At 43.5% G+C, this 26,730-nt stretch overlaps 1 protein-coding gene across 2 annotated transcripts in view; it reads right to left on the bottom strand.

Moving 5' to 3' along the window:
• LOC308121151 (cGMP-dependent protein kinase 1) overlaps positions 1-20,622 on the bottom strand; it is a gene marked incomplete at its 5' end in the record, with an annotated part of 96,286 nt that extends 75,664 nt beyond the window's left edge. Inside the window, 2 exons of one of the 2 annotated variants that reach the window (XM_080482250.1) lie at positions 10,726-10,892; positions 20,366-20,622. In XM_080482250.1, the coding sequence (XP_080338376.1) occupies positions 10,726-10,892; positions 20,366-20,622 (424 nt within the window). Of the gene's footprint in view, positions 1-10,725; positions 10,893-16,743; positions 17,374-20,365 lie in introns of those variants that run through there. The other variant, XM_080482249.1, reaches the window with a different exon arrangement.
• Between the last annotated feature and the right edge of the window lie 6,108 nt (positions 20,623-26,730).

The following is a 26,730-nucleotide window of genomic DNA, read 5'->3' as shown; positions in this document are numbered from 1 at the left end:
TGGCAGACCTAGGCCCTTGTGCTCAGTGCCTGTTCCTGTGCTGTCTGACAATTTCACTGAGTAGCTCATCCTTTTGGACCGTCTTCTTGCTATATCCTTGGATTTTGGATGTTTCATCCTGGATAGTGGCTCTAATGCTCACTGGTCCTCGGGCTGCCTCATATCTCTTAGTGCATAGCCTCAGGTTGCTGGACTTGGAATGAAACCCTCCATGTATGGCGAGGAACTTTCTTGTTTTGATGTCTCATGTGACTTCTATTTCATCTTTGTCCAGCTTATGATCCCAGCTGGGTATCTGGTCACTGGCAGTGTGTACAGGTTGATCGCCCAGACCATTCAACGGGCTTCTCAGGACTTCTCACTCTCTGGAGGAATTTGGTTGACTTTCTTGTGGCCTCATCGTGGTTGCAGAATAATACCCTATGTTGTCCTCTGGTCGGTCGATTCCTGACATGTACTGTGCGTGCACGCGTGCGTGCGTGCACGGATAAGACGATCAAGTCTGTAATTTCCCTCACAAAAGGTTTGAGTAAACACAAATTTGGAGGCAAGACTGAGGTTATTACTGTATGTTTTAGGTCCTGTGAAAATGTATGTAAGTCAATACAATTGAAGGTGATGAATTACTTGTGGGAGTGTGTTCTTCTTCTTCTTCTATGCTGGTGGGGAAATCAACCTGTCAGCCCATGGGGGCTCGTGTCACAAAGAAGTTACGTCCCGAGAAGGAGGAATCACTAAAATGAGGACACATCTTAACGTTTGACTTAGAGACAAGCTCGGTTAAGGTTAATTAATGCAGGAAAAATAAATGCGAGTCGAAGCAATGTCCCTAGACGTTATGAAAACACAACGGGCTTGAGGTAATAAGATCCTGCATCAATCATACAAATAGCTTGTGCTTTTACTTTGCATGGATTGTGCTGGTGCTTTAGTAAGAATAATACGATGGACATGGCGTACAAACACTAGTATTCAAATTAGGTTTTTCTTGGCATTAGTCCGTTTACAGAAGAACAACCTGCTGAAAATGGCACTGCTTCTGTTTTGGGGCATTTCAATGGCAGACAGAGCCACCACCAACACAAAAATGACGAGATGGACATGTTGTATGAAGTTAGTTAATTTATTTGATGTTGATTTGATGAACATTTTCCTCCATTTTTGTAGCAAAACAACATGTTAAAATTAGCTTTGCCCATCCATTGAATCACAATATAAACTACCGTAATTTACGGACTATAAGTCGCTACTTTTTTCACATGCTTTAAACAATGACGTTGATCATTTATGGATTTTTACGGGTTAACGCGCTTCATGTCAGATACATGGGTGATGCGTTCAGGTGCATCACGCAACTCCTACCTTTCTTTCTTTCTTTTTAAATTTGGTGGGTGCACCTTATATTCAGGTGCGCTCAATAGTCCGGAAATTATGGTACATCAAAGAATCTGAATCGCCCATAGAGACATTTGGAACAAGTAACTATAGATTGAAACTCGAATAAAAATTGACAGCCCTGATACAGGCTTTGTTTTTACTGTTGTGGGGACTGTTGTCTGTTTAGATGCAAGTCCTTAAAGCTTTGGGGTGAAGCCATGTTCCGAGGTCAACTTGGCTCAAATTAAGAATGGTTTAATCAAGGTAAATAGTACATACACCTGAGGTTCGAGAAAGTTAGCGACGTGTGCGAAGACAAATTGTGTGCTTGTGTGTGTCTTCCTCTTGAGGTAAGGGGAAGGATTTGTCCATCACTGTAGCGGAGCAGATTACTTGCACCCTATCTTGTATCCTCAGCCTGAACCTCAGCAGACACAGCTTATCCAGTCACTGCAGACTCTCAGCATCACTCCCAGTATGTGACCACCAACTCCTCCTCTACACACAGACACACACCCACCCAGGCATGCTCGCAGCAGCCCGTGTTCAATGCACAGAATGGACTTTCAAACATTTGCATAATATCCAGCTTATATGAAGATTCCTCAGGTCTTTCTCTTTTAATTCCGCGCCTGCCTTCTCCTCCTACTGCGTCTGCTCCACTTACATCGCGCACACACATGGCTTTTATGGTCTTTCCAGATGAGGTACTTTCAAAAGCAGGGAGAGCCACAAAGGGGATAAAGGCTCAGGGATAATTTACAAATCACTCATTAATTCTCGCTCTGAGGTGAAATCATAGGGCTCTTTAGAGAGAAAATGGGGATCAATTCTTATCCCCGGTCTCAGGTGAAAGAGAAGAAACAGAGGCAATTACAAACACTAATGGGGAAAAAGAAAATACAGTGACAGGAAAATAAACAGTACAAAAGGAAAAGCAGAATGATATTAAGGTAAGCTGGACTGGCGGGTGAAGGGTAGCAGAGGGGGAATAAGACACAGAGGGAAAATAGACAATGAGCAAGCAGGGAGGGGAAGTGACAAGAGGACAGATGAGGGTCAGAGTTTGGAAAAAAGAATTGGAATATGGAGTGATGGAAGGAAACGTGCCTGTCTGTGATCTCATGTAGGAGCATTTCGAATTGATAAGTTGTGTTGGTGTGTCTCAGTGTGTCGGAGACAATGGAAGACAGAGAGAAAGTGACACAGGGAACTCAGTTGAAGGTGGAAAGAGCAAATGAGAAAAGACACTTGCCAGAGAAAGAGTATTTTCACTTGATGTTCGGTGCAGATGGTGCTCTGCTCAGCGTAGGTGAGATTATTAGTCTGCTGCACACGCTTACACACCATTTGCACATAAATGACACATTAACTAAAGGTATATACTTCTTGATAGAAGTATTTCAGCTCATTAGGGCTCCTGCACACCAGAGACAGCATGATAATTTCTTACATGCGAGTGTCACTCTTAGCCAGCTCTATAACTATTCACTTTTATTTTCTTTGCGTTTTGCTTTTCTCATAGTTTTTCACATGTAAAAAATATCTATTTGTGATAAACCAATGGAGGAGAGGTGTCTGATTAGCTCACTGTTGCAATCTCAAGCCTCAAATTTCCAAATGCCAAGGAGTAAACATACTTTGTGGAAACACTTTTACAAGATTTCATGCTTCAATATTGCATCAACAATGCCAGCAGTCAAGTAAATAAAAACACACACTTGTGATGGTATATACACATCCCAATGTGAGAGTGAATTGCTATATTTATTTATTTAGTAATACACCGCTGGCATTTGAAGCAGGTGCAGCTCAGAATATTGTAATTTCAGTTAAGGCCACACTTAAGTGGACAGATAAGAGATCTACAACATGGTCTCAACAGTTCTTTTTCTTTTTTTTTTACATGCGTCACACCTACGAAAGCCTCCTCAAAGATTCTCATTCGAGGTATAATGAGAGTCGATGTATTTGCTACGAGTTCTCGAAGTTGATGTTGCCGTCACATGTCGCGTCACAAAAGTGAGAACATTGAAATAAACACTCCAATTTGATCTTATGTTCTAGTTTTATTCTCAAATAGCTGAAATTGAATTTCCAGAGATGCCGTTTCAGTCGCCTGTGAGCCTCTGCAGTGAGTTATGGCTCATCTTAAACTACTACTGGCTGTTGTTCCGCGTAGCAGTTGTTGTTGTAGTGAATATCGGGTACATGCTGTATTCTCAAGGGCCAATAAAACTCAAATATGTGAGCCTTAACATTTTACTTTCCAGAGCCGGTTTTCCCCAAGATGCTACTTTGACCGCAAACGGAGGCAACAAATTCAAGTCTGCATTAGTTAAGTTGCCAGGCAACAATGCAGTGCGGTGAGTTTGTGCACTCACGTTTCTCTGTAACCTAATGCATTCTCTGTTTTCACATCGCCTTATTAATATGCAAATATATCACAATAATTACAAACCCCTGCTGATGGTGTAATAACAGTAGTTTCTGTAGTTTTAGTAGTTGGGACTAAAAAGTGCCAGCAGTGGCAACAGGAGCAGCAGTCTCACTTTTGGAGTGCTTCTAATTTGTTTTACATATCGTGGCCTTTCACACCTCTGACACTGAGTCACACTCAGATGCCCCTGGTGATTACATCTTTAAGCTCTGCACGGAGAGAGGAGCCCATCTCGTTTCACTATGCCTCATTGACCAGTGAGCAGAGTCTCTTGGAGAAGTCCAGCCGGTAGTGGAGCGTGGGGATGAGTCCCTTATACCGTAACAGCTGTCAGAATCTCAGACAGACGCATTAATTCAGTTTGTCACTTACAACTTATTTAGGAAACAAGCTTAATACTCAGTTGGCTGATGGGTCTGCTCGTTCTTTGGCGAACCGATTACTTTGACAACACCCTTTGAAGAAATAAGTAACTGCTGCCAACGATCCTATTCATTTTCCATCCTTCTATACAAGTTTGATTCAAATTAAGGTCAGGGGAAAGGTCAAAACACAGGTCACACTCAGTCCATCCCCACACTCACACTACTGATTGTGAGAATTCAACGATTAACTTAACATGCATGTATTTGCATTGTGGAGAAGAGAACAATCGACCTCCACAGAGAAAGAAGAGAATAAGGTCTTCGTACTGCGAGACAAGACTGCAAATTTCATCTGCTTTATTCAACTCAGCCCAGTTTTCATGACAACAATCGACTAGAAACAACATTGTTTTACCACCTTCGGAAAAATTTCCGGTCCAGAAGGCAATATTTTAAAAAATTAACACTGTAGTTTTCATGCCAATCCACTAGACCACCCACAACATACACATGATCCAAACATTCAAGCTCCTTTAAACCACTTAGTGTCTGGATGCACGTAAGAAATGAGTCTCTGCATGGGATCCAGACGATGGTGTAGTAAATGGCCTAAAAGTATGGACTGTGACCATAATGTGCATGAGCAGTACTCCGCTTATATGACAAGTTGTGTTTTCCTTGTTCACATGGAGACGGAGAGCAGTTTTCTTTTTTTGTGTGTGTGTGTGTCTTTTTCGGAAACTCCCAATCCTATAATTGAGTCAACAAGCGGCCAAAAAGCTACAAGTTCACATCTGAAAAAGTTGTTGTGTGAACAGGGCCTTAGGGACTGCAGCAGCTTGCAGCTGACAAGTGGCAAAAGGAAGCGCAGTGTACAGGTTGCAAGTTCATCCCAGGGCCAATGGAGAGAAACAAACAAACTAAAAAATATAAATAAATAATCACACATACAGGTAGTTTTGTTGCCAACCTAAACTGAGACCCATTTTTAAAGTGTCAACACGCAAACTCCAGTTAAAGCGGAACTTGAACTGAATCCCACAAGTCAGTGAGTGAAGAGTCTTAACCTCTTCACCACCATTCAGCTGGCTGCAGTCACATGGTGATCATAAGGCGCTCTGAAGTTATTCACTCATATTTCGTCATATTATCTAACTCAAGGTTGCCGGAGGGAGAGGAGTAAAAAGAGAGTGGGATAAAAACATCTATTCACATTTACAATCAATTGAGAGTTGTCAATTCACCAAACACACAATGCACCCCAGTACATGGAGGCAAATATATATATATATATATATATATATATATATATATATATATATATATATATATAAAAAAGAGAGAAAAAACGCTGGAAAAACTCTCGGCCCGGATATTCCTACTGTGAGGCAGTCGGGTTAACCACTACATCACGATGCAGCCCCGTGCGATCATTTCAAAATCAGATTCAACAGTAAAACAGTGACGCTTTCATATCGTGTTTTAATAATTCAGGCTGTGAGGGAGCGCATTAGGTGATAAGGTGCTGGTAGGGTAGAAACTGCAGGGGATTATCACAGGAGAAAATACACTGTTAAATCAAATGCAAACAGACACCTGTGCCTCTTATTTCCCCGTGTTGTGTATTTTTGATTAGTGATTTATGCAAACGGATTTGTCGTGTGAAGTTTCAAGTGTAGCGTTAATAGGGAGTCAAAATGCTCCTCGAAGAGGGAGGAACTAGTATTTATCCACAGTGGGTAAACATTGGCATTCATTGTTATTCCGAGGTATATCTCGGTAAAAGGAGCAGGCTGCAAGGGGAGCTTCAGCGTGAGCTTCAAAGCAGCGTACTGACATTAAGGAATGCCACTTAAGCCTCATTTAAACTTGAGAATAATTTTCCGGGAGAAATCCGTCAGAGTGATGTTATTTTTTTTTTGTGGCTCTGCCTAACAACAGGTCAAATAAAATAATTGGGACTCGATCCAATTTGTGTGGAGGAAATGTCAAACCCGAGGTGTATACTCAAATCCCCTGAACTCTTCCACCTGAATAAAATGGTCCACAGTGCATCGATGGTTGCTCTGAATACGGCAGCCTGTCAAAGAAGCTGTCAATGTGCTGTGAGCACTGCGAGGTTTGAAGCTGACTCATACTATAACATTACCTCTCTCCTCACTTTCCTGCCTGCCATCCCTGAACACTTAGTAAACCGAATAAAACATACAGTGAGGACAGTCAGCTGCTTCTCCCTGATAGAGGGAAAAATAAACACAAACAGAAAAATGCATAATTCAGAATCAGTATCACCAATGATACTGTAAATCTTCTTGGCTGTTTTTCTTTCTGGAAGCGCTTTTTATGCAACTTGATTGACATGAGATGGATTCATAATCATAAACAATATTCAAATATAATTGGTAAGTCTTACCGAGCCTGATAAAAACACAGTTTAGTTTTATACTTTTTAATCAAATTAGATATGTGAAGCCACTAATTTCAGTCACTAATGTTTGTGTTGTAATGTTTAAATGTAGCTATCTCTGGGCTTATAAATAATCATTTCCAGGATGAAAGCAACCATTAAAATCACATTATTTGTGATTTCTAATGATACGTTCACTGCATAAATTCCCATTTTGTCAGTTTTTTTATTCTTCTGAGCATACAAATGAATCATCTTTGGGAATTTTGCTGTGGGGATAAACTGGTAAACAGTCTCTATTTTCTCACTGTCAAACAAATGATCAAATAATTAACAGAAAGAAAGACTGACAGATAAGTCAATAATCTCACAGCGCTACGATTTTGGATCTCAAGTCGGAGCGGTCGGTGATCTGTTATTTTCTTTGACAGGAAAACTGGTCCAGCGGGAACGTTTGTCAATGCACAGCAGAGTTACGCCACTGATATTTCAGGGCCACTGTCGAGGTCATAGATTGCAAACTCGCACAGACTTCAGTCGGACAAAAAGATCAATGAGGCAGGCAGGCTAGACAAACATATTCAACTAAATAATCCGTCTGCCCCTGAACTCTCACTGGCACCCGGGGCGAGCAGAGTGAAGGCGATGCCAGGTTAACAAGCGGGGATGCACAGTGGGTCGTTGCTTTTAACAAAAGGATCAAGGAGAACGTCTACCCTGAATCCTATCCTAAATACACCCAAAGGGAACCTCAGACTTTGCAGATCAGATACTTCTCCAGGATACTAACTCCTCAGTGCAGCAGTGGGGTAAAGTTAAACCCGGGCTCAGTGCGAGCAACACAGTCTGCAGAGCGTTTTGTTGAAATCCTCATCCAACAGGTGAAACGATGCACTTTTATCCAAACTGCTCTATGAAGGTTCACAAAACACTGATGCATTATGAAATGTGTGTTTTCAAAGATAAAACTGGGCTGGGTTATATGGTTAACAACTAGGGAACCGCTTCCTAGTGTTTCAATTCCTTGGAATGCGTGCGTGGCGTGGTTATTTTTCCAAATGAGAATCAATAGGAGAATCGACAAACTACCAAATTGTTAAGCAGAATCAAAAATGGAATCTCTATTGTAAATATCTTATCAATTCCCTCTTAACAACTCTGTCTGACAGCATCATGTCATGGTGGACAGGGAGACCCCTTTTTGTGTTGGTACACACAGTTTTAATACATGAAGTTTTGTGATGACTGCAAGAGAAATGAGGGGGTTCTACTGTCAAGTGTAATACCTGATTGTAATTGGATGTGATGATACAAGTTATGATTATCATTAGGCACCTGTGGGGGTCTTTCCAGATGACATGGCCAATCAAAAACCCCATCCTATCGCCATGGAAACGTGAGCTTTTGTCTCTATTGCAATCAGTATTTTAAAGAGGGCCGACGTCGGATGCAGCCCAGCGGATGCGACCGAAATACAACAAACACTCATTACAGGAGCAGCGGCCAAGCAGGCAGCCTCATCATAGCAGGAAAGAAAGCCAGAGCCGGGATCCATTCTGTATCCGCAGCTCTTGTTTTGTCTGATCTCCAATTATCAGGTGCATCTGCGACAAAAGAGACACACTCTGAGGCTGTTCAAACAGACAGGATCAGATACAAATCAGCCCCATTGCTCACCAGGGTAAAATAAGTGATGCGCTTTCATATTTGGAACTTCTCAAATGTGAAAGGAAACGACTTAAAGTATCCTTCACGTCGGCGTTATTGTCACCAGTGTTGGCTTCATTTCGTTCGCCTGGTGCCTCGTATGGGCACATGTCGCATAATAAACAGGTCCCATGGCAGAATGTTAATGACTATCCTGCCAAGTCTCAATAATAAATGAGTGCCAGCGAGCACTTCATTTACTCGGGAAATGATGTACAATGCGGAGCCGCAGCAGTTGTTGGGTGCGTTGACATGGCATGGCAGAGACAGACACCCTGTCAGTGTGGATTAAAAAGTCACAGACTGACATGGGCTTCTGCAGACCTCGATGCAATGCCGTCCCCTCGGGGCTCACACTTTCCACATTTGTCTTCATGCAAAACAAGTCATGGCCGGGGACGTTCAGGGTGGAAACTGCAGGCAAAGGGCACACTGGGACACGAGCGACGAAGAGAGACCAACAGAAAAGTAGTTAGGAAGGGATGATAATGTTCATTGAAGATAAATATATTAAGCCAGCCCCAAGGGAATTGAAAATGGAAAATAATTAACCAAACATTTGATATTAGTAGCACACGACCACTGCTGAGTTGAAGCCATATTTCCAATTACGTTGCAGTTTTTATACTCTATCACTGTCAGAGAGGAAACCACAAAGGCCCTCAACAATTATTCCTCTTACAGATTTGTATCTTTGGTTTCTCTCTTTTTGTTACGCTCAGGAGGAACCGATCCATCATGTCAGAGTGACACTTGCTTGTTTGTGTCATGACGAGGGCCTTTTTTCAAAACAGTCTTATGACCAGTGTCCAATAGCAAGACTGCAGATTTTCAGGGTTTTTTTTTGTTTTGAGTTTAGTTTCCTGTATTTGCAATTTTTATTGAGAATTCTTTAACTCTACCTGAATTCAGCGATGCAATCATCAAATATCTTGTTTCTAAATCATTTCATCAGCTGTGTGTTACCATTCACATTTCGTCTCAGGTTAAATGCGTGATGTCCACATTTCTACTTTGCATCTGAATTTGCATTACGCCAGTTAGACTATTTACATATCAGGCGCGTCTCTACAGTCTGACGTCATTTTTGCAAGTCAAAGTAGTCAGATCATTTACCTAAAGCTGAAGCACAATGATACATTCACTATTATAGGTAAAAGTCCTGTATTTAAATCCTATATAAGTGCAAATGTATTACCAACAATACGTACTTCAAGCTGCACATACGTATATTGCCTCCTTGACTGTCATATAATTACATTACAGTTAGTAGCATTTCACCGTTGAGTCATGTGAAGGAATACTTAACCCTTCAGAGAGAAATGTGCAGCATCACTGAAGCTTTGCGGTGGCGGTACGGTTTATTCCCTATCCATCCCACATGACAATCCTACCAGCTGGAAGTCTGTAGAGCGCCAACTGCAGAGTGTAATTTTTTAATAGAATTAGGGATTTGTGGCAGGATTGAACTTAAAAGGTCCCCCTGAGTTTAGTAAAAAATGCCATCACCTTCTTTGACTCTGCCACAAATCTATTCTTAACAACATTTGCCCGAATGGGGCATCTAGGAAACATCCTGCCAACCCAATAATAAAAGTAGGTGGTCGGCCGTAGAGGCGACATTCATTCCTCCTCGTTAAATATTAACCTTTAAATGCCACAGTCTCGGCACCAACAAAAACTCGAGTCTCCAGCTAGTTAAGTTTCCTCATGTTCCATCCCTCCGGTTGTGTGGTCCTGGTTTGTTTAATATACACATCAGCTACATGTCCCAAGCTCCAGGTACAAATATTTTAACGAGAAGTTGAGCAGTAGTAGTGAATTAATCCGGTGTTATGTCTGTGAATGTCAAAGTTTACCTCTCTCTGGAATGACGGAGCGGGCAGTGACCGTAGCCATTATCCCCGAGGTCAAATCTATTGTCATTGTGGACGGGCAGCTGCACATTTTATTGCAGCGCTGCTCGTTACAAATGATCTCACAAAAAAATAATGCTCGCTCTCGCCAGAGCGGACAATGTGTTGTTTCTGCTGTCATCCGAGCTTTCACACTTTCATTTACGGACGAGAAAGAAAGAGAGTATGAGGCTCATGCTGGAACAATACCGCCGAAAAGGATTGAAGCATTGAGCGCGCAGCGGGCGCACCGCGTCATACAAGGTAAAATCAATGTTACATGAATGAATCATATGGCATCACAAAGTATTATAGGTTTGGGTTTCAGTTCATCACCCTGTGGAAAAAAAAAAAAAAAAACCCCACCATCAATAATGCCTTTTCATGTGTTTCCTTTTGAAAGCCGTGATTAAAAACGAGCAGTTACATATATCTCCCCGGAGTTATTCTGCGTTTAATAACGGGGGTTTTCATTTAAATGCATTTGCGACTCTGCGGGATGCAAATCGTCCCACCGTGCTCGTGTGCGTTTACCTTCCATGACGTAGACCAGCGAGCCCACGTCGCCCTCCTTGATAATACAGCTGTCTTTTCCATACTCCACGGGGTACATACAGTCCACAATCTCTTGGATCTGCGACAGCTCCAGGTTCTTCATGAAGTCGTTGTCCAATATAGCCTCCTTAATCAGATCCTTGGACCTAGAAAAATTCAAACAAAATGAGGTAATTGTACGAACACCAGAGGTAGAAAGAACTTTGCACTTACTTTAATAAAGTAGATGTGCAGACATGGGAGTTAAAACAAAAGATAAAGGTAAATAAAAGTGATTAAACTTTGTGTGTCAAGTAGAAAGAAAACCGCACGGGCTCTGAAACGCACTCGGGAGTGAGAAAGTTAAAAACACAGACCTTGGATGAACATTTCTGCCAGCTGTTTCTGGGTTTTTTTTTTCAAGTTAGGACTTCAAAGATTTTTCATAAATAAGGCCACTGATGCAGAGTGTGATGCCACTCCGCATCTGCTCAGAGTTATCTGGTCTACTTACAGCCACATGGATACTAAATCTCCCTGCCGTTGAAAACACATTCAACGAGCATCTTTTCTCTGTGGTTATATCCCATTATTGCCACGTCTGTCTTTTACATGGATGGATGGATGGATGGATGGATGGATGGATGGATGGATGTCCCATTCATTTAGGTTAAAATCAATCGAAAGAGAAAATCCATCAATCTTCTATTCAAACCAAAGTTGAAGCAATAGTATAGCCGAAGCACTGAATCGTACACGTTACATGACATTGATGGCTCTTCATTAGAGAACGACAAAAACGAGAGAGAGAAGGAAACATCCAACACATCAAATAAAAACCATGTTTGAGATCAAAATATTCTCTAAACCCCATTGAAGGATGTTGACCAGTTCAGCAGTTGCTTCTGTCACAGGCAATCACAGCTGGCGTGGCGACTTCTCAAAAACATATCCTCATTTCAAAGGCATCAAGGTTGAAACCTTTTTATTCCCTCCAAATGCTGGAACGAGTCAATAAATAGCTAAATCTATGCCTTCGTTTCCATTCAGAGGTACGCTTCTGAAAGCCGATGCAGCCTTCAGACTGCAGAGTCATTAGGGCAATCCACAGGTAATTCTTTTCTGCAGAGGCTATGCAAGGAGGGAAGAAAATGTAATTAAGTGCGGAGAGAACAGTTGCCAAGGTGCAAGAGTCATTTTTTTCTAGGTGTGCAGATAGTCGCGAGGAGGACTTTCAGGAGAGGAGCATGTGAAATAATCTCCCAAATGAAGGGGTGTGCCCTCGATTCAGCCGACAAAACATCGGGTGGGAAGAATTTTCGCAAGTAAAAGGTGTCTGGTGTTTTCAACACGGCGGGTGAACGCAGGTCGGATGCAGCCAAGTTTGAGACTTCAGAGCACGCATGGAGCGTAACCGAGAGCGAGAGGGAGAGCGAGAGAGAGAGAGAGAGAGAGAGAGAGAGAGAGAGAGAGAGAGAGAGAGAGAGAGAGAGAGAGGTGTCAAGGGATGGGAGAGAAGTCTGAGGCGGACTGGATCGTGAACAGCGAGTCAAGATCACTCATTCATCGATGCGCGTCATCGCCACAATGCGAGCGGCTCGGCTGAGGAGCGCCTGGCTTTTGGCAGAGTGTGAGGCAAACGAATGAGGTTAATAATATGTATCAGGGTTATTCCATTGAAAGGATCCCACCCCCAAGGAAGGGAAACCTTTTCTCCCCCTAATTCGTGAAAACACAGAAAGTAGCCGGTATCTCGAAGCTCTCAGGAATTAAAGGCACAGGTGAACTGCCTCTTGTCTTTTTGTGCTCGGTGCCCTTTTCAGAAACCGAATTCTGAGTGCATTGTTGACGCGGATCACCCGAAGAGCTTATAGCTAAAAAGGGCAAATAACCTGGAAGGCATTTCTGAAGCTGTGCTCACCCCCTTGCAGCCGGCCTTCGCCGCACCGCTGCACAAATCACACAAATACACGCACACAAAACTTTGAGCTATAACATAAAAAAAAGAAACCAGACTTTCTTTTTCTTAAGATTTATGTGCAGCGACTACAGTAAGTCTGCATCTTAAAACAGCGATCCCTCTGCACATCAATGTTTTATGAGGTAAGACTTTATGGTTCGTGTCTTACCTCTCTTCACATTGAACTTTTAAGGTCACGACAAACACCTCTTCAGTAAATCGTGACCAACACAATCGAATCAGGGGGAAACAATGTCGCTGTTTTAAATGAAATATTGCCACAAAAAAAAACGAGAGAAGAGCAGCGGCGGCATCTGGTTCATAAATCCCCAAAAAACCCAGCCTTCAGCGGGATTAACAAATTTCAAGTGCATCGTTTTCGCACTATCAGCTGAATCATTACTCCTGATTTCAGTTTCAAATGCCACAATAGCAGCATATTTATTTTAATTCCTGTCGTGGACTCAATAGCCATGAATTTTCAATTAGACTCTCCAGGACTGTAAATCTCCCAACAGCCCTGCTTTCACCCGAACAAATAAAACCCAGGCTTAATGAATTTACTGAAGTCCGACGTTTTGCTAGTTGTCAGACTTTATTGGTAATGTCACATGACTTATTCAACCCCCAAAGCCCTGAAGCAACATGAGCAGCATTCTCCCTCCCCACACTGATACAATATAAACCTTTTGTTTTGAAAAGAGGTGCTGGATGGAATGTGTATTGATCTACAGAAATATAGAGGTGAAATCATGCCCCAACCTACTCGAAGGGAGTCAAGCAAAGAAATACTGTGAAGAAATCTCAAAAGGATGCAAACAAAGTGTTGCCTTCGGTTTCTTTGGGTTCCGTTGTTTGGAGACTAAAAGCAGAACAAAGTATTATCCTTAGGTGACATTTTTGGATTGAGCTACGACTGACAATGACGGGTCGAATTCTTTTCTTTTCTTTTTTTTTTTCCTTGAAAGGTCATGAATCTGTCCTGCCAGAGCCCGTTTCATTATCGCAAAGTACCCTCTCGTCTCATGTCTTCCCATTTATTACATCATTTAGGGACGCGAAAAAGACGAAAGACACCGTGGGCTGACATGCTTGCAGTTTTTTTTCCCCCAGTTTTGAATTGACTCAAATCTCGGACTGGGCAGTTTCTCCTCCAACAGTGCAAATTGGGCAGCTTTAAAGTTTCTCATTAGGCGCCTTCATGGTGCCCCTGAGAAGCAAAACGCGGGGCGGTGGTAAATCTAAAAAGTGATGATTAAAGCGGGATATTTTTAAACTCCCTTCCTGCAAACTATTGTGATGCCTCTTTACGTGGTCTCGCAGCAGGAGGAGAACATAATTTGGATTTAATATTGACAGCCCTCATTAGGTTTTAGGGAGTACACTTTAATGAAGGTATGAGGGTCTTTTTTTTTCTTTTTTTTAAGACTGTCATGATGCTTGCTGGGAAGGTAACTCTTCAAAACAAGTTCAATGTGACGCAGCTCTTGCAGGCTCTGATAGACTTGGGATGGAGCTGGAGGTTTGTTCTTCTCACAGAGAAGTCAGGCTGAGTTCGCCAAAGACATTTGGGCGGCCTCAATCACACTGGTGAAGTTGAGTAACTTCTTCCGTGCAGACCCTTGTAAAAACATCTGCCTCCCTCGCTTTTGTGACGATGATGTATTTGCTTTCATCTCCGAGTGAAGTTTGGGCCGAGCAAGTCCAGTCTTCCTTAAATGGAGAAAATATGCTCTTTTAGGCCGAAAGAAGAGAAGAGGGGTGGCATTAAAGTGGGAGAGGCCAGCAGAAGGAAGAGGGAGAGGGATGGATAGCGCATGTGTAAAGAATGCTCTATGGGTCTTGTAAAGAAGATAAAGCGAGTGAGAATGAAAGAGAAACATAAACATTCAGCCAAATCCAACAGGCGTAATCGCTACACTTCAATAACCAAAACAAAATGAGAATGTAGCAGAACTGTTTTAGCTCACAAGGGTTCTTACGTAAGAGGAGAAAGCGAGCCTCTTTCTTCTCAGCTGAGCAGGAACAAAATCAACGTTAAATTGAGCCACGCAGAATAAAAGAAATGACTCTGATTCAAGTAGATTTCTCCACACTAGGAGAAAAGAAAGACAGCTCCTGCAAGTCACTCAAGCAAAAATATCAAACTGATTAATGATGATGCTGAAGTCATGAGAGAACAGCACCAAAGCACACTCAAAGTCATTTGGATTCAATAGTCTGTCTTCTTTTTGATCAAATGTTGTCACGCATGCTTATTAGAAGAGAGATAATGGACAAAATGTCACTTTCTTCTTAATGAGCAGTGTGAAAAGGTGTGGCAGGTGCTCGGAAGAAAACCATTGGTCGGGGCTTTGATGGATGTTGAAACAACTTCCCTGAAATGAAAAAGATCATTTTTGAATTTTCCTACAAGGACTAATGGCTGTCACTGTTTAATAAGTTTGTTGCTTTACTTTATATATCTCAAGCTCTGAAGCACTTACGATCTTCAAACTCTTTACAGAATATCTAAAGACTATCCGATCCAGCTCTTTCACTAAAACAGGATTTTACTTTACATTTACCATTGTCTTCCAGGAAAGGTCTCGCTAAAGGTCTCCGGGAAATGCCTTTAATAAAAAAACAAGTGCATGCAGGCAAAAGATCATCGGAATGAATTGGACTTGCGAGTATTTTTTTCCTCAGCTGCCATTCAAACTGGAGCAGAGATCTCCCATTTCCAAGCAGCTGTAAGATGAAATGCCAAAAATAAAATGACACAAGAGTGTGTTTTCCCTGCGTTTTCCAAGCACACAGAGCTGACAGGTATAACAAAGACTAATGGCCTTTTGCTGCTCAAATAAATGACCCCCCCCCCCCCTTTCGTTCTTGAATCTTCTTTTTTGAAGAAATCCTCTAAGCTCTGTTTGTGTGTCAGAAGAATAATGACATTCATATCTGACACATCTGATCCCACTGCACAATCTTAAGGGAGCATGTTTATTTTTTTGCCTCTGTCAATTTAAAAACCATGCAAGATGAAAACAGAAACTTTTTTTTTTTGTTAATGACTATGGCATCCTGTGATGCATTTCAAAGCCAGGTTTAGTCTTACAATTGGATCTATTACATTGAATACCCACATTTGAAGGTGCTCTAAGGATATGAGGAGCACCCCATCCTGTCCACCAGGGGGGTACGTGTGTTAATTCTACTCACACAAAACAAGGATTATTTCACAGCAGAGGACCGCTTTAGCGCCAGTTTCAGTTCAAAATCCAGACCTCCTGTTGCAAGCCAAGTTGAGGGGGGGGGGAGAGTGTTTACTGGGGAGTTTGCAAGGAGGACAGAGAAGGTAGATTGAGAGGAATCCTAAGGTAAACATCCAGGGGGCTTGTTAAGACTGACTGTCACCGAACCACAGCTTGTATAAAATAGACACTGGTACATTACGCAGAACTGCCACCACCAGATCTATAAACCTATAATTCCCCTTCATCGAATGACATTGTGTCTCCCTCCTGCTGGCTTGTGATCAAGCTTAAAGAGATTTAGCCTTTCGTTGTTGTCCAGATGACAACTGCCATCAATACCGGATTTTTAATCATTTTATCTCTCAAAATTTTTCAAGGCAGAAAACATGTCTCAATTTTTCAACCCACTGCCCATGCATATTATTACACGGTCCCTGCACAAATGAGTGAGTCGTCATGAGGCTCTGCGGACGTCTGGTAATTATCTCCTCATTTAAATCGAGTGTTCTGGAGCAGAGAGACGGCTGAAACCTACAGGGCAGCGGGTTCCCAGGACCGAGGCTGGGAAACTCCGGTTAACCCAGTCACAGTGTGGCTACGTGTCTCCCCCTGCCCTGTGAGTGTGCGTGAGAGAGAGTATGGGCATGGAGAGAAGCGCAGCATCTCAACCTTAAGTGTGCTACAGGTGAAGTACCTGCTGCGCCACCTGAAATATTACGCACAGCAAACAGAGCGAACACTGGAGTGCCGCTGCAAAATAACATTCTCCCGCAGTTATCATCATATAGTCAGAGATCGAGAGTTTGAATTTTGGACACCTACTCTGGGCTTTTGGGGTAGAAAGGTAGGGTGACATGGCTAAGATCCTGGATGTCGAAGGCGGTCGGTTCGGCCGAAATCGCCTGCCTCTTCGTGCGATGCTGCTCGTGCAGCTCGCTCTGCTTTTGGACCTGCTGGGTTGCCGGTTTGATCACGGAGCGGTATTTATCCAGCTCGTTCTGAAGTCGCTGTATCAACTCGTCCTTCTGGTCGAGCTCCAGTTCCAGTTCGTCGATGAGCGCGTCCCTCTGGCGCAGTTCCTCGATCTTCTCCTGGAGCGCGTACTGGAGGTCGCGCAAAGTGCCCATTTCAGTAGCCAACGTCCCCAATAAGTTTATCGAAAGGTGCGCAGTCGAGTCTTTAGCCTCTCTCCTCTACCTCGCCGCTCACAAACTTTATCCGGCATGAACAGCTCGAGAAGATTCAGCCCCTGTCTCTCCTGAGGGGGGGTTCCTCTTCCCGTCACGAGCAGATGTTGAAGGTTTGGGGGAGACGCCGCCGAGGTTGCTGCAATTGCCAAGGTGAACGCATGCAGCGTCTCAGCCACAATCACGCAAAGTTTAGTATGTTTCTCTCTCTCACCCCCCTCCCTAGGTAGTGTGACAGCGGAGGATCGTCCTCCCCGAGTGCGTCAGGCTGCGACCCAGAGAGAGCGCATGGCGAGAAGGGCGCCTACTGGAATCTGTGGCACGGTGCAGTCTGCCACTCCACTCAGCGAGCTGCTTTCGTCTCACATGAATAATGGAGTCGTTGAGAAAGCCGGTGCTCGCAGAACCATGTCTTCATACCTCAGTAAGTCGCCCTGGGGCTGCGGAGTTACAAATACATGAGCGGCGGAGCCTTAATGGAAGTTGAAGGTGATGGAAAAGTTAATGAACCTCGACGTGAGGGAGCAAATATACAACGCGTTCTTTCAGTTTGCGATCTCTTAGTTTCATGCGGTTGTATGTTTAAGGGCAAGCGCATATTTCCCAGTGCTATACATCTCAACCCAGCTGATGTTTTGACTTGCAAATCTGCGTGTTTTAGTGCGAGTAAATGATTCAGCTGTCTGGCGACTATTCATTTCACGGCAGCTTCTTAAGTGGAGCGATTCAAGGTGCTTAAGGCAAAACATGATCTCAAAAAAGAGTCAAACGGAGCAGCAGACGTGAAAATGTCACAGCCACTGAGGCTCGGGACTCCTTCACAGCGTCATCTAATCCGGTGCTTTGCGCACTGTGCGCGCCGCTGGTGTCTGTCCACATTATCCCAATGAGTCATCTGAAGCTCGGCGAACAGCGTTTGGCCTCATGCGCTCTGGACAAATTCAGGAGGACGATAAACTGCCAAGGACAATCTGATAGGAAGAGCAGTTACTGGGGCTAAAACAGCAATTACTGAGCTGAGAGGGTGGGCCGTCACGGTGTTGACAGTGCGCACAATAAAGCGAGAGAAACGACAAATCCGGGGCTGTGAGAATAGGTGGTGTTTTGGACTTGTGGGGATAAAGCCATCCTTTTGAGGACAAAAACATGTAAACAAGCCCAGACGAGACAGACTGTCTAATAACAGACCACAGCTGCCCTCTTGTGGTGGATTAAAGAATCAACTCGGGCATATTAATGACCATTAATGGATGTACCAGTGTATTGAGTGATATCTGAGGAGCAGCCAAGCGGTTATTCGAGAAACTAACCTTTTATGTGTATCTAAACAGAAAAAAAATCCTATTAATGGAAGCAAATAATGTAGATCTACGGTGTGAGATACTTGGAGACTGAGGCTTGCTCGGCCTAATGTGAAAAAATAACACATTCGTGAATTTAATCAAAGAAACTGTGTCACTTCTGTTTCTAGAGATCACAGAGTGTACACAGTGCATAGTTCAGCTTTCTGTAGGAATTGTTTATGAGAAACACCATTTTATACTATCAGCACCTTGTGAGATATGTCCTTTTTCCAGCAGAATATTTTTTCTTGTGTTCTCCTCACAAAATATGGAACACGCCCTTTCTCGTCTCCGCTAATTGAAACCGTATCTCTTTCATGTTTCTCAAAAGAAGAACACAAAGCTGAGCAGCAGCAAAAGTTTCAATACATATCAGAAAACTGCAGGTGCCTGGACATTTCAGATAGTCTGCATCCTCACATCTCCCCATCATCAAAAGGCCCTCCCACTGTCCTTCAAAGCACCTCTGCGCTTTAAATTTCACCTCACCAGCCATCCAGCTCAGCCCTTTTCCCCCCAATGCAGATCAATAGAAACAGGATCAGCTGCTCCATGCTGCGGTAACCGGAGGAGCGGGGCAGGCCGCCGCCTGGTGCCACGTCCTGACTCTAATGGAGGGTCACACTGTCTCCGACCCCACCGTGGCCCTGCCTGTATGCAGGCCCGGCGGTGGCATATGTGGACGCCGTCCTTCAAGCAGTGATGGCACCAAGGGAGCCACCATCCTCCCAATGCATTGCACCAACACAGCTTGACTTCCAAGTGCATATGATGCTCTCAACAAATTAGTCCACTGACACCTCAGTCTAGTTACTAACTTGACCCACAGTATGAATTGATCATTGTCACACTGATCCATGTAGGAACTGTACCAACATGAGTCCTGTTTCTACCTTGAAGGTTCATTAACCATTATTTCTCAATGAACATGGTTCATTCATGATATCCACACTCCATTCTTGTTTTTGCCTTCATGGGCAGCCTTTTTTTTTTTTTCTGTGACGCTTCACTAAGCTTCAGTTAATGACTGCAAATGAGGATTTTCCCTGTCAGCAGTTTATTAATGCAAATGAAGGTTGGAAATTGTCTAGCCATTCTAACAACATTAACCTCATTGTCTCCTGCGCTGTATCAACTGGGGGGTTGTCTGTATGTGTTGCATCAATAAAACAAGTGTCCAGATAGGGATATATAATTGATTGTGAAATTGGATTAAATTAAAACATGAACAATTGAAAAGTTTGTCAAACTTTTGTTACTTTTTCTCCATTAAATTTTAAGGTGTCGATAAAACTGTGTGGCAGATGTTTCGGTCTAAGGCCTGTCCTGAAACCTTGAAATAAAAGGGCAAACATTTTGTCAACCTAAAACGAGCAGCAAAGGTGATGAAGGAAGCATATGGTCAAACAAAGCGTTTTCTAATGGAGTATTAAATATCCTCAGACATGCACTTCGGATCCTCAGCGTCCAGCTACTAAAAGCCAATAATGCATCGCACTTCCTCTCGTCTGAGTCCCGCGGGACTGCCATGATGGATCTGATCAATTAGGAGCTCTTTCTGAAGCTCGCCTTGGAGCTGCGTCATCTGCCCCAAGAATGAAAGTGCTCGTCCATTCATGGCAAAGCTCCCAATCTTTTAAGTGAGAGGAAAAAGAACACACTGGAAAGGTAAAGAGAACTGGAAAAGTCGCACTCACGCACACACACGCAAAAAAAAAAAAAAAAAAACCTGAGCGTGTTTGAGCATGTGGAGTTTCTATCAGCACATGAACATTTTCACATTCCTCCTGAAATGACATTTGGACTGTTCTAGCGAGAAGAAAAAAAGAAAGCTATATCACAAAGCAGACACATGGGCGTTGATAACAGCATTGGAGGGGTGGAAAGTACCACCGCCTACTGAAACTGTCTTACCAGTCGGACTTGGCATATTTCCGAAACGCCTGCCTCGACAGGTCCTGGTGCGTCTGCGGCTCGGCGGAGATGCCCTGCGCTCGCCGGGTCCGCGGTCCGATAAGTTGCGCGCTGGGCAGTACAGACTGACATTTGTGCAATTTCCTCTTCAGCTCCTGAATCTCGTCCTCTCGGTCAGCGAGCCGCCGCTCCAAGTCCCGTATCCTCTCCTCCTTTAGCAGCAGGATCTTGGCAAAGTCGTCCTCCAGGTCGCTCATGGTGAAAACAAATGCGCGTTAAACTTTGTGCAGCCGATTTCTCCGCGGCGTGCGGACAACTCCCCAGCGCGCGGAAGATCGTGTTCAAAACCCCGACACAAATGCCCCGTTTCTGTGATGATGCTCCGAGAGTTTCCCCCTTTCAACTGCCCACTTGTTTATTTCAGGAGAAAATAGGCAGCAAAGCCCGGCGTTTTAAAGCTTAAGGAGCGGACGACTGGTGGAGCAGTGCGCTACAGTCCGCCAAACCTCCGGGGAGATGCTGATGATTCTTCATTGAGAAGCCAATTACAGCAGCTCTTCCTCTCCGAGGACGCGCGCCAGCCGTCAAACTGGGCACAGAGGAGCCGGAGCAACTCCTGTAGTTCACCGCCTCTCAGGCTGCAAACAGACCACAGAGGAAGCAGAACAGTCCGCTCCTCCTGCTCCTCCTGCTGCTGCCGCTGCTGCTGTCAAATATTTGTTTACCATCTATCTGCACAACCCTGAGCCACCTTTGAGAAGCGCGCACATCACCGCTCCGACCGAATAATCAATTGGCCCTGTGCGCACAGGCTGCTCGCTTAATGGGACAGTGAACTTGGCTGAAGCTTGTGTGCAGGAAAAAGTGAAAGAAACATTACCCTGAAAGGAAAACGACCCTTCCTCTGACCATTTGCTACTGTGGCAGCACTTATCTGGTGCACCTGTGCCCTATTTTGATCATCTCCAAGGTTTTCATAATGTTTTTGTTTTTTTTATCTCATCCAGATAATATTAAGAAGAAGAATAAAGCCCATCTGATACACAAAACAATACTCCACAAGTCTGGACAGAAGGACGAATCTACACATAATGCATGATTCATTGTTGCAGAAGCAGAAATGAGCCAAGTATTGTATGCATCCGGCTCTAAGTAAAGTTAATTACAAAATAGATTCCAAGTGTGTTATCATCCTGATTAGAGTAATCAGTAATTGCATAGGTACAGTGGCAACAGGGCTCATCGCTTTCATGCTGTGCAGGCTGCAGACAGTTCAGTAATAGATCATCACCTCGCTCGCTGTAGTATTAATCATTGAAGTCAGCCAGCCTGTCCTATGCACCATTTTTCATTTTACTGCTTAAATCTGTTTCAACTGAATGAATTCATTGAGAAAGAAGTGAGCTCATGGGCGCTGGGGGGATGTTTCATTAAGATTCAGAGTTAAAAATAGAGTGAGCAGATCTTCACTTTGCTGGTGTAGTTCAACATATCTCACCCTTGTCTACTGCTTGCCTTCTTATTATTCCAACCACATCATGCTGGTCTAAAGACGAGTGCTTGTTGCTGGAAAGTGTGGCTGTATAGATCTATTTGCCGAGTTTTATTACACATTGTTTGATCCCCCCCCCCCCTTCCCTTCTTTGCCCTGCAGTGCTACAAATGTATCTTGGATGAGAATTGTCATCTCCCATGTGAGACTTGTGATAACCAAAAGTCCTGTCTGCCTCCATAAGAGTTATCAGCCGTTACGCCAGTTGTTCTCGCCATATGATGAGTGTGCTTTCATTCTGTTTCTGTGAGTGCGACCCATGTCTCACAGTAATTGTGAATGCAACCAGCACTCAAAGAAAAAGGTGAGGACCAGGGCATGCTGTTATCAATGTGGAAAACAGTCATCAATTAATTATGTATGCTGCAGACACTGTGTCCATTATGACAGTGGTAAATTAAGTGTCACCTTCTGGAACCTTATCAACAGAGAATACGCCATACTGGAAGAGCGCTGGTAACATCTTATTCACCCAAAGGGTATTTATGCATCAAGATAAAAAAGGTATAGATTATAGTAATATCAGATTTTCCCCATAAATAAAAACATGTAATATCAGCATCTCAATGTACTTTAACTATAAAGTTAAACGTGCTCCCTGAAGAAATAATCATTCAAAAAAATATACTGAATTAACAATGTGCATGCTTTAAAGATGCTTTATGTGACATTTATGCAATTCCACATCGGTGTGTTGAGTGTCAGTGGTGGGTATTACATTCTGCTTTGCTCTAACGCATCCGTTCAACCAACTCTGGACGAGTAGCGTCGAATGGAGCCGGAGATTTTGGACTGTGAAATTTTGGTTTTTCCTTCAAAATAAGCACCACTTCACTTCAAATACAGTAAAGTGACATTCATGCTGCTTTCCCTCTGTCATGTCAACGTATTATTCAGAGTTCAGGGATCTCTCATTTATATCCAATCAACTTATGTCTCGAAGCACAGCTATAACTCAATAATTTCCTTTGTCGGGCATCTTAGTTGCCTCCACGCCAAACTCTTTCCATGTTTACACAAAGTAAGTAATGCTGCACTACCAGTTCCAGGTCGTGTTGTGCGAGCGCTACACGGGTCACCTCCCCTGGATGTTGCAGGGTTAGGTAATGGACGCCAGCTTGACCTTAGCGCAGCCGATGATGGATGCTCTGACAGCACAGGAGAATGGCCGCCTCACGGCCGTCAATGGGTTCGTGACTGCCGAGCGCGGCTGCGGAGTAATAAAGGGCTCATGTGCTGTATTTGCAGCATTTCAAAAGCGTCTCTGAGCAGGGAAAATCTGGTGCCCTCTTGTTTGCCTCAGGGACAGATCAGCTTACGGAAGAGAAGAGGGCAGACATTAGTCACTGTTTTCCTGTAATACACACACACACACACACACACACACACACACACACACACACACACACACATGGATACAGATAGAAGAAAGAGAGTGAGGTATCATGGGTATACCCAGACATATGCTTGCACATCATTATCACCCACACACACTCAGTCCCATACAAAGATTTATGTAAACCATTCACAAAGCTAAAAAAATCCCCGCGGACACACGAACATGATCATGCCAGCAGCCTGCGTGGAAGCCTCCGAAGTGATTACAGTAAGTGCAATGGTAAGAGTAGTGTGTTGTTACATTTCTGGAGGGTCTCCTCCCCTGAGCCCCCTGATGCTGATCTGTCTTTGGTCCCAGAGAGACCCCACCAGCTGGCCGCCTGCCCAGGGGGGGGAGGGGGGGGGGGGGGGGGGGGGCTGACATGAGCTCCAGGAGAAGGAGGAAAAGCAGGAAGGCCTGATGAGATGAGGATGGGAGGGGTGTTGTATAGCCTGGAGTGATCTATTTAAGAGCCTCTCCCGTCCCGTGAAACACTACAGACAGAAATCCTGCGCATTTCGCAGCAATATCACACGGCATATTCACATCGCACAGACGCAGTCTCACATTGTAAGATGATATCATATCGAGAGCCGCTGATTGATCGCTCAGCTCATACTGGAGATGGATAGAGCCAGACCTCAGGAAATTGACTTAGCAAACGCTATAATGATACTTCCTTCCTGTCTTCCTGCATTAGTACAGTCAAAATCAGATAGGTGAGGAGAGAATGTGATGTTTTCTGTACATTATGTCACACTGCAAGGTATGCAAAAAAATCTATTTCTCTTCGCCAATACATTCTCATTCCGAGGCAACACATTCCGTGAGAAGGGATTAATCATCTTCAAAGTGGCGCCAATCAGTATGTTTCCTGACGGGATCGTAGCTCTTCAGTGGTGACAAAACATGTGACAATCACCACCCGATTTATAGTGAGACTCAGCATTTCAAGGCCATCTTTGCATAAAGCAGTCGATTAATTTGATTTCTAAGATGCAATAATGACCAACGTGTGAAGAACTTTAGCCGTCAAAGTCATTCTGACAGGAGAATCAGGACGCAGCGAATACTGCAGGAGCAAGCAGGTCGAAGTGTCTGGAGACGAGTGCAGTCGATGATAAAGGAACTTCTGTTATGCATCATGCTGAAAGCACGTTTAACATTCATAAAGTGCTTTATACCGTCAGTTGCGCTCACTCACTAACCAATGGTGATGCGATGGACGGCGATCGCCCGCGCCCGGGAGCAACTTGTTGTTCGGCGTCTCCCTCAAGGACGCTTCAACACATCAACAGAGGAGCGAGGGATCGAACAGCACATCACAGCACAATACTCTTCACCACCTGAGCCCACTGATGGACAGATTAAACACACATTTTTCCACCAGGAGACCGGGGCGGGAATCTGGTGTGGTAATTAATGTCGACACCTATTTTCAGTCGGACATTGTAACACCGTTGCTGCAAAAAGATTTTTTTCCTCCATTTACATGTCTCCATTGTTCATGTAGGTTTAATGTCATATTAGAAAGACACTGCAAAATCTGTCTCTTAAGGAGTGAGTGACTCAAACAATGAGAATATATTTAGTTTCTTTTGGTTCACTCTGGCCACTGTTATTCAGTAGCATGTGTTTCAAGCAACACGAATCAAATGGAATATGTGGCTGTCCAGCACTGAGCTGCACAAATGTCCCGACAGATTTCCCTCAGAGAGAACAGAGAGTGAACGCAGGGCTTCAATTCGGCACACGTTTCTGCAGCATATCTGTCGGGTGTGTAATTAGTTTGGTCCACCAGATCAGCTGAAAGGGAGATAATAGAGCAGGTCTATGCTGTGTTTACAGCTCGCTGCCACTGCCAGTGGAAAATAAATAAAACTGTCATTATTTCTTTGGTGCAGTTACCTGCTGAGCATGTCCAGCTCCATCTTTCAAATGTTAGGGCCAAGAAATAACCCAAAGATATTACATATAGCCATTTAATGTCGTTCATTGTTTTCAATCGAATGCATTTCTATTCCAAAATACACCCACGTTGGACATTGCTCAATCTATTTTTTTTTTTTTTTTTTTTAATGAGTTTCCATAGCGTTCACTCTCGGACCGACATGTGTTGACCAAATGACTGAGCAGGAGAATGAAGGGCTAGAAAAAACATTTCTCTACAATCTGTCAGTTTTCTGATTAATCTCTCATCTCGCCTCAACACTGATCTTTGATAAAAAATAAATAAATAAAAAAATCAAAGTGAGGAGAGAGACCCACACTGTGATGAGAAGACAGCGTGACGCAGAGTGTGAGAACAGGAGCTGGAGCTGGTGTCACAGACCGGAGAAGTGTGTCTATGAGGTGAGCAGGGGGTCAGGGGTCACTGACAGGAATGCTGTGTCCTACATTTTCCAGGTGTGTGGCGCGACTCCCATTGTTAATGTTAATGGTCCACATCCACGGAGGCCTCAGGAGCCCAAAGTGCTGCCACTAACAAAGAAATAAAGAAAGCATCCTTTAAGGATTAAAACGGAAATCATATATACTTATAAATAATGATGGATAATAGTATTAGTTGAAATTTGGAGCGTTAATGAGACGTTTTGTGTAAACAAGTAGAAACACTACATGAGTGCTGGATCTCGATGATACAAAAGCCTAAACAAGAATACAAAAGACATAACATGCGTGCAAAAGCCAGATCCTGGATGCAAAAGTCACAACATGCAATGCATCACATCATGGATGTAAAATCCGACAACACAACTACTTATTAAAAAACACGAAAGACTCCCAAGCTTAAGAACATTACAGCTTACTTATCTGGTTCACTTGTTTCTCGAACTTCTTCTCCAACCTGTCATCAAACTTTCCCTCTCAAACAATCATTTAGCGCCATCGCTTTAGTAGCCTTTTGTATTCGTGCTGTGCCGTTTCGACTGTGGTGATTCATGTTGACCGGGGAGTAGAACTGAGAAATGAGCGGGAATAAACTGTCTATGTGGGTTTTGGGTTTTTTTGTTTGTTTTTTTAAGACCTGTGGACAAGTAAAAGAGATGACTATTTGTCCCTGTTGTTTTGTTTCTTTACAGGCCTTTGGTGATGCTAAATTGTAAGATTAAATGGGTTTTCATTAATGAGTTGTCTTACAGGAGCTTTGGCTTTGAGAGTCTTCTTCCTCACTCACAATAAGTATTCCATGACTCAATCCAAAATCACAACGTATTAAAGCCGTCTGTTGAGTGAGGCAGTAATAGAAAACAAAAGGTCGGACAAAGACGTTTGCTTGTCACATTGAAAATCCTTCCTTCTCTAGGTAAATAAATGGTTCTGACAGTGTTTGCTTCATGTATAAACAAAGAGGACACATGGTAACAGGAGAAGACACACAAACACACTGACAGCCGTCGTCACAAGTCCTTATTCTTCCGCCTGTCATTCCCG

This window comes from Lipophrys pholis (assembly GCF_963383615.2).
Source record: "Lipophrys pholis genome assembly, chromosome: 15".
In the NCBI taxonomy this organism is placed as follows: Eukaryota; Metazoa; Chordata; class Actinopteri; order Blenniiformes; family Blenniidae; genus Lipophrys; species Lipophrys pholis.
This window is presented reverse-complemented; position numbering and strand designations above follow the sequence as displayed.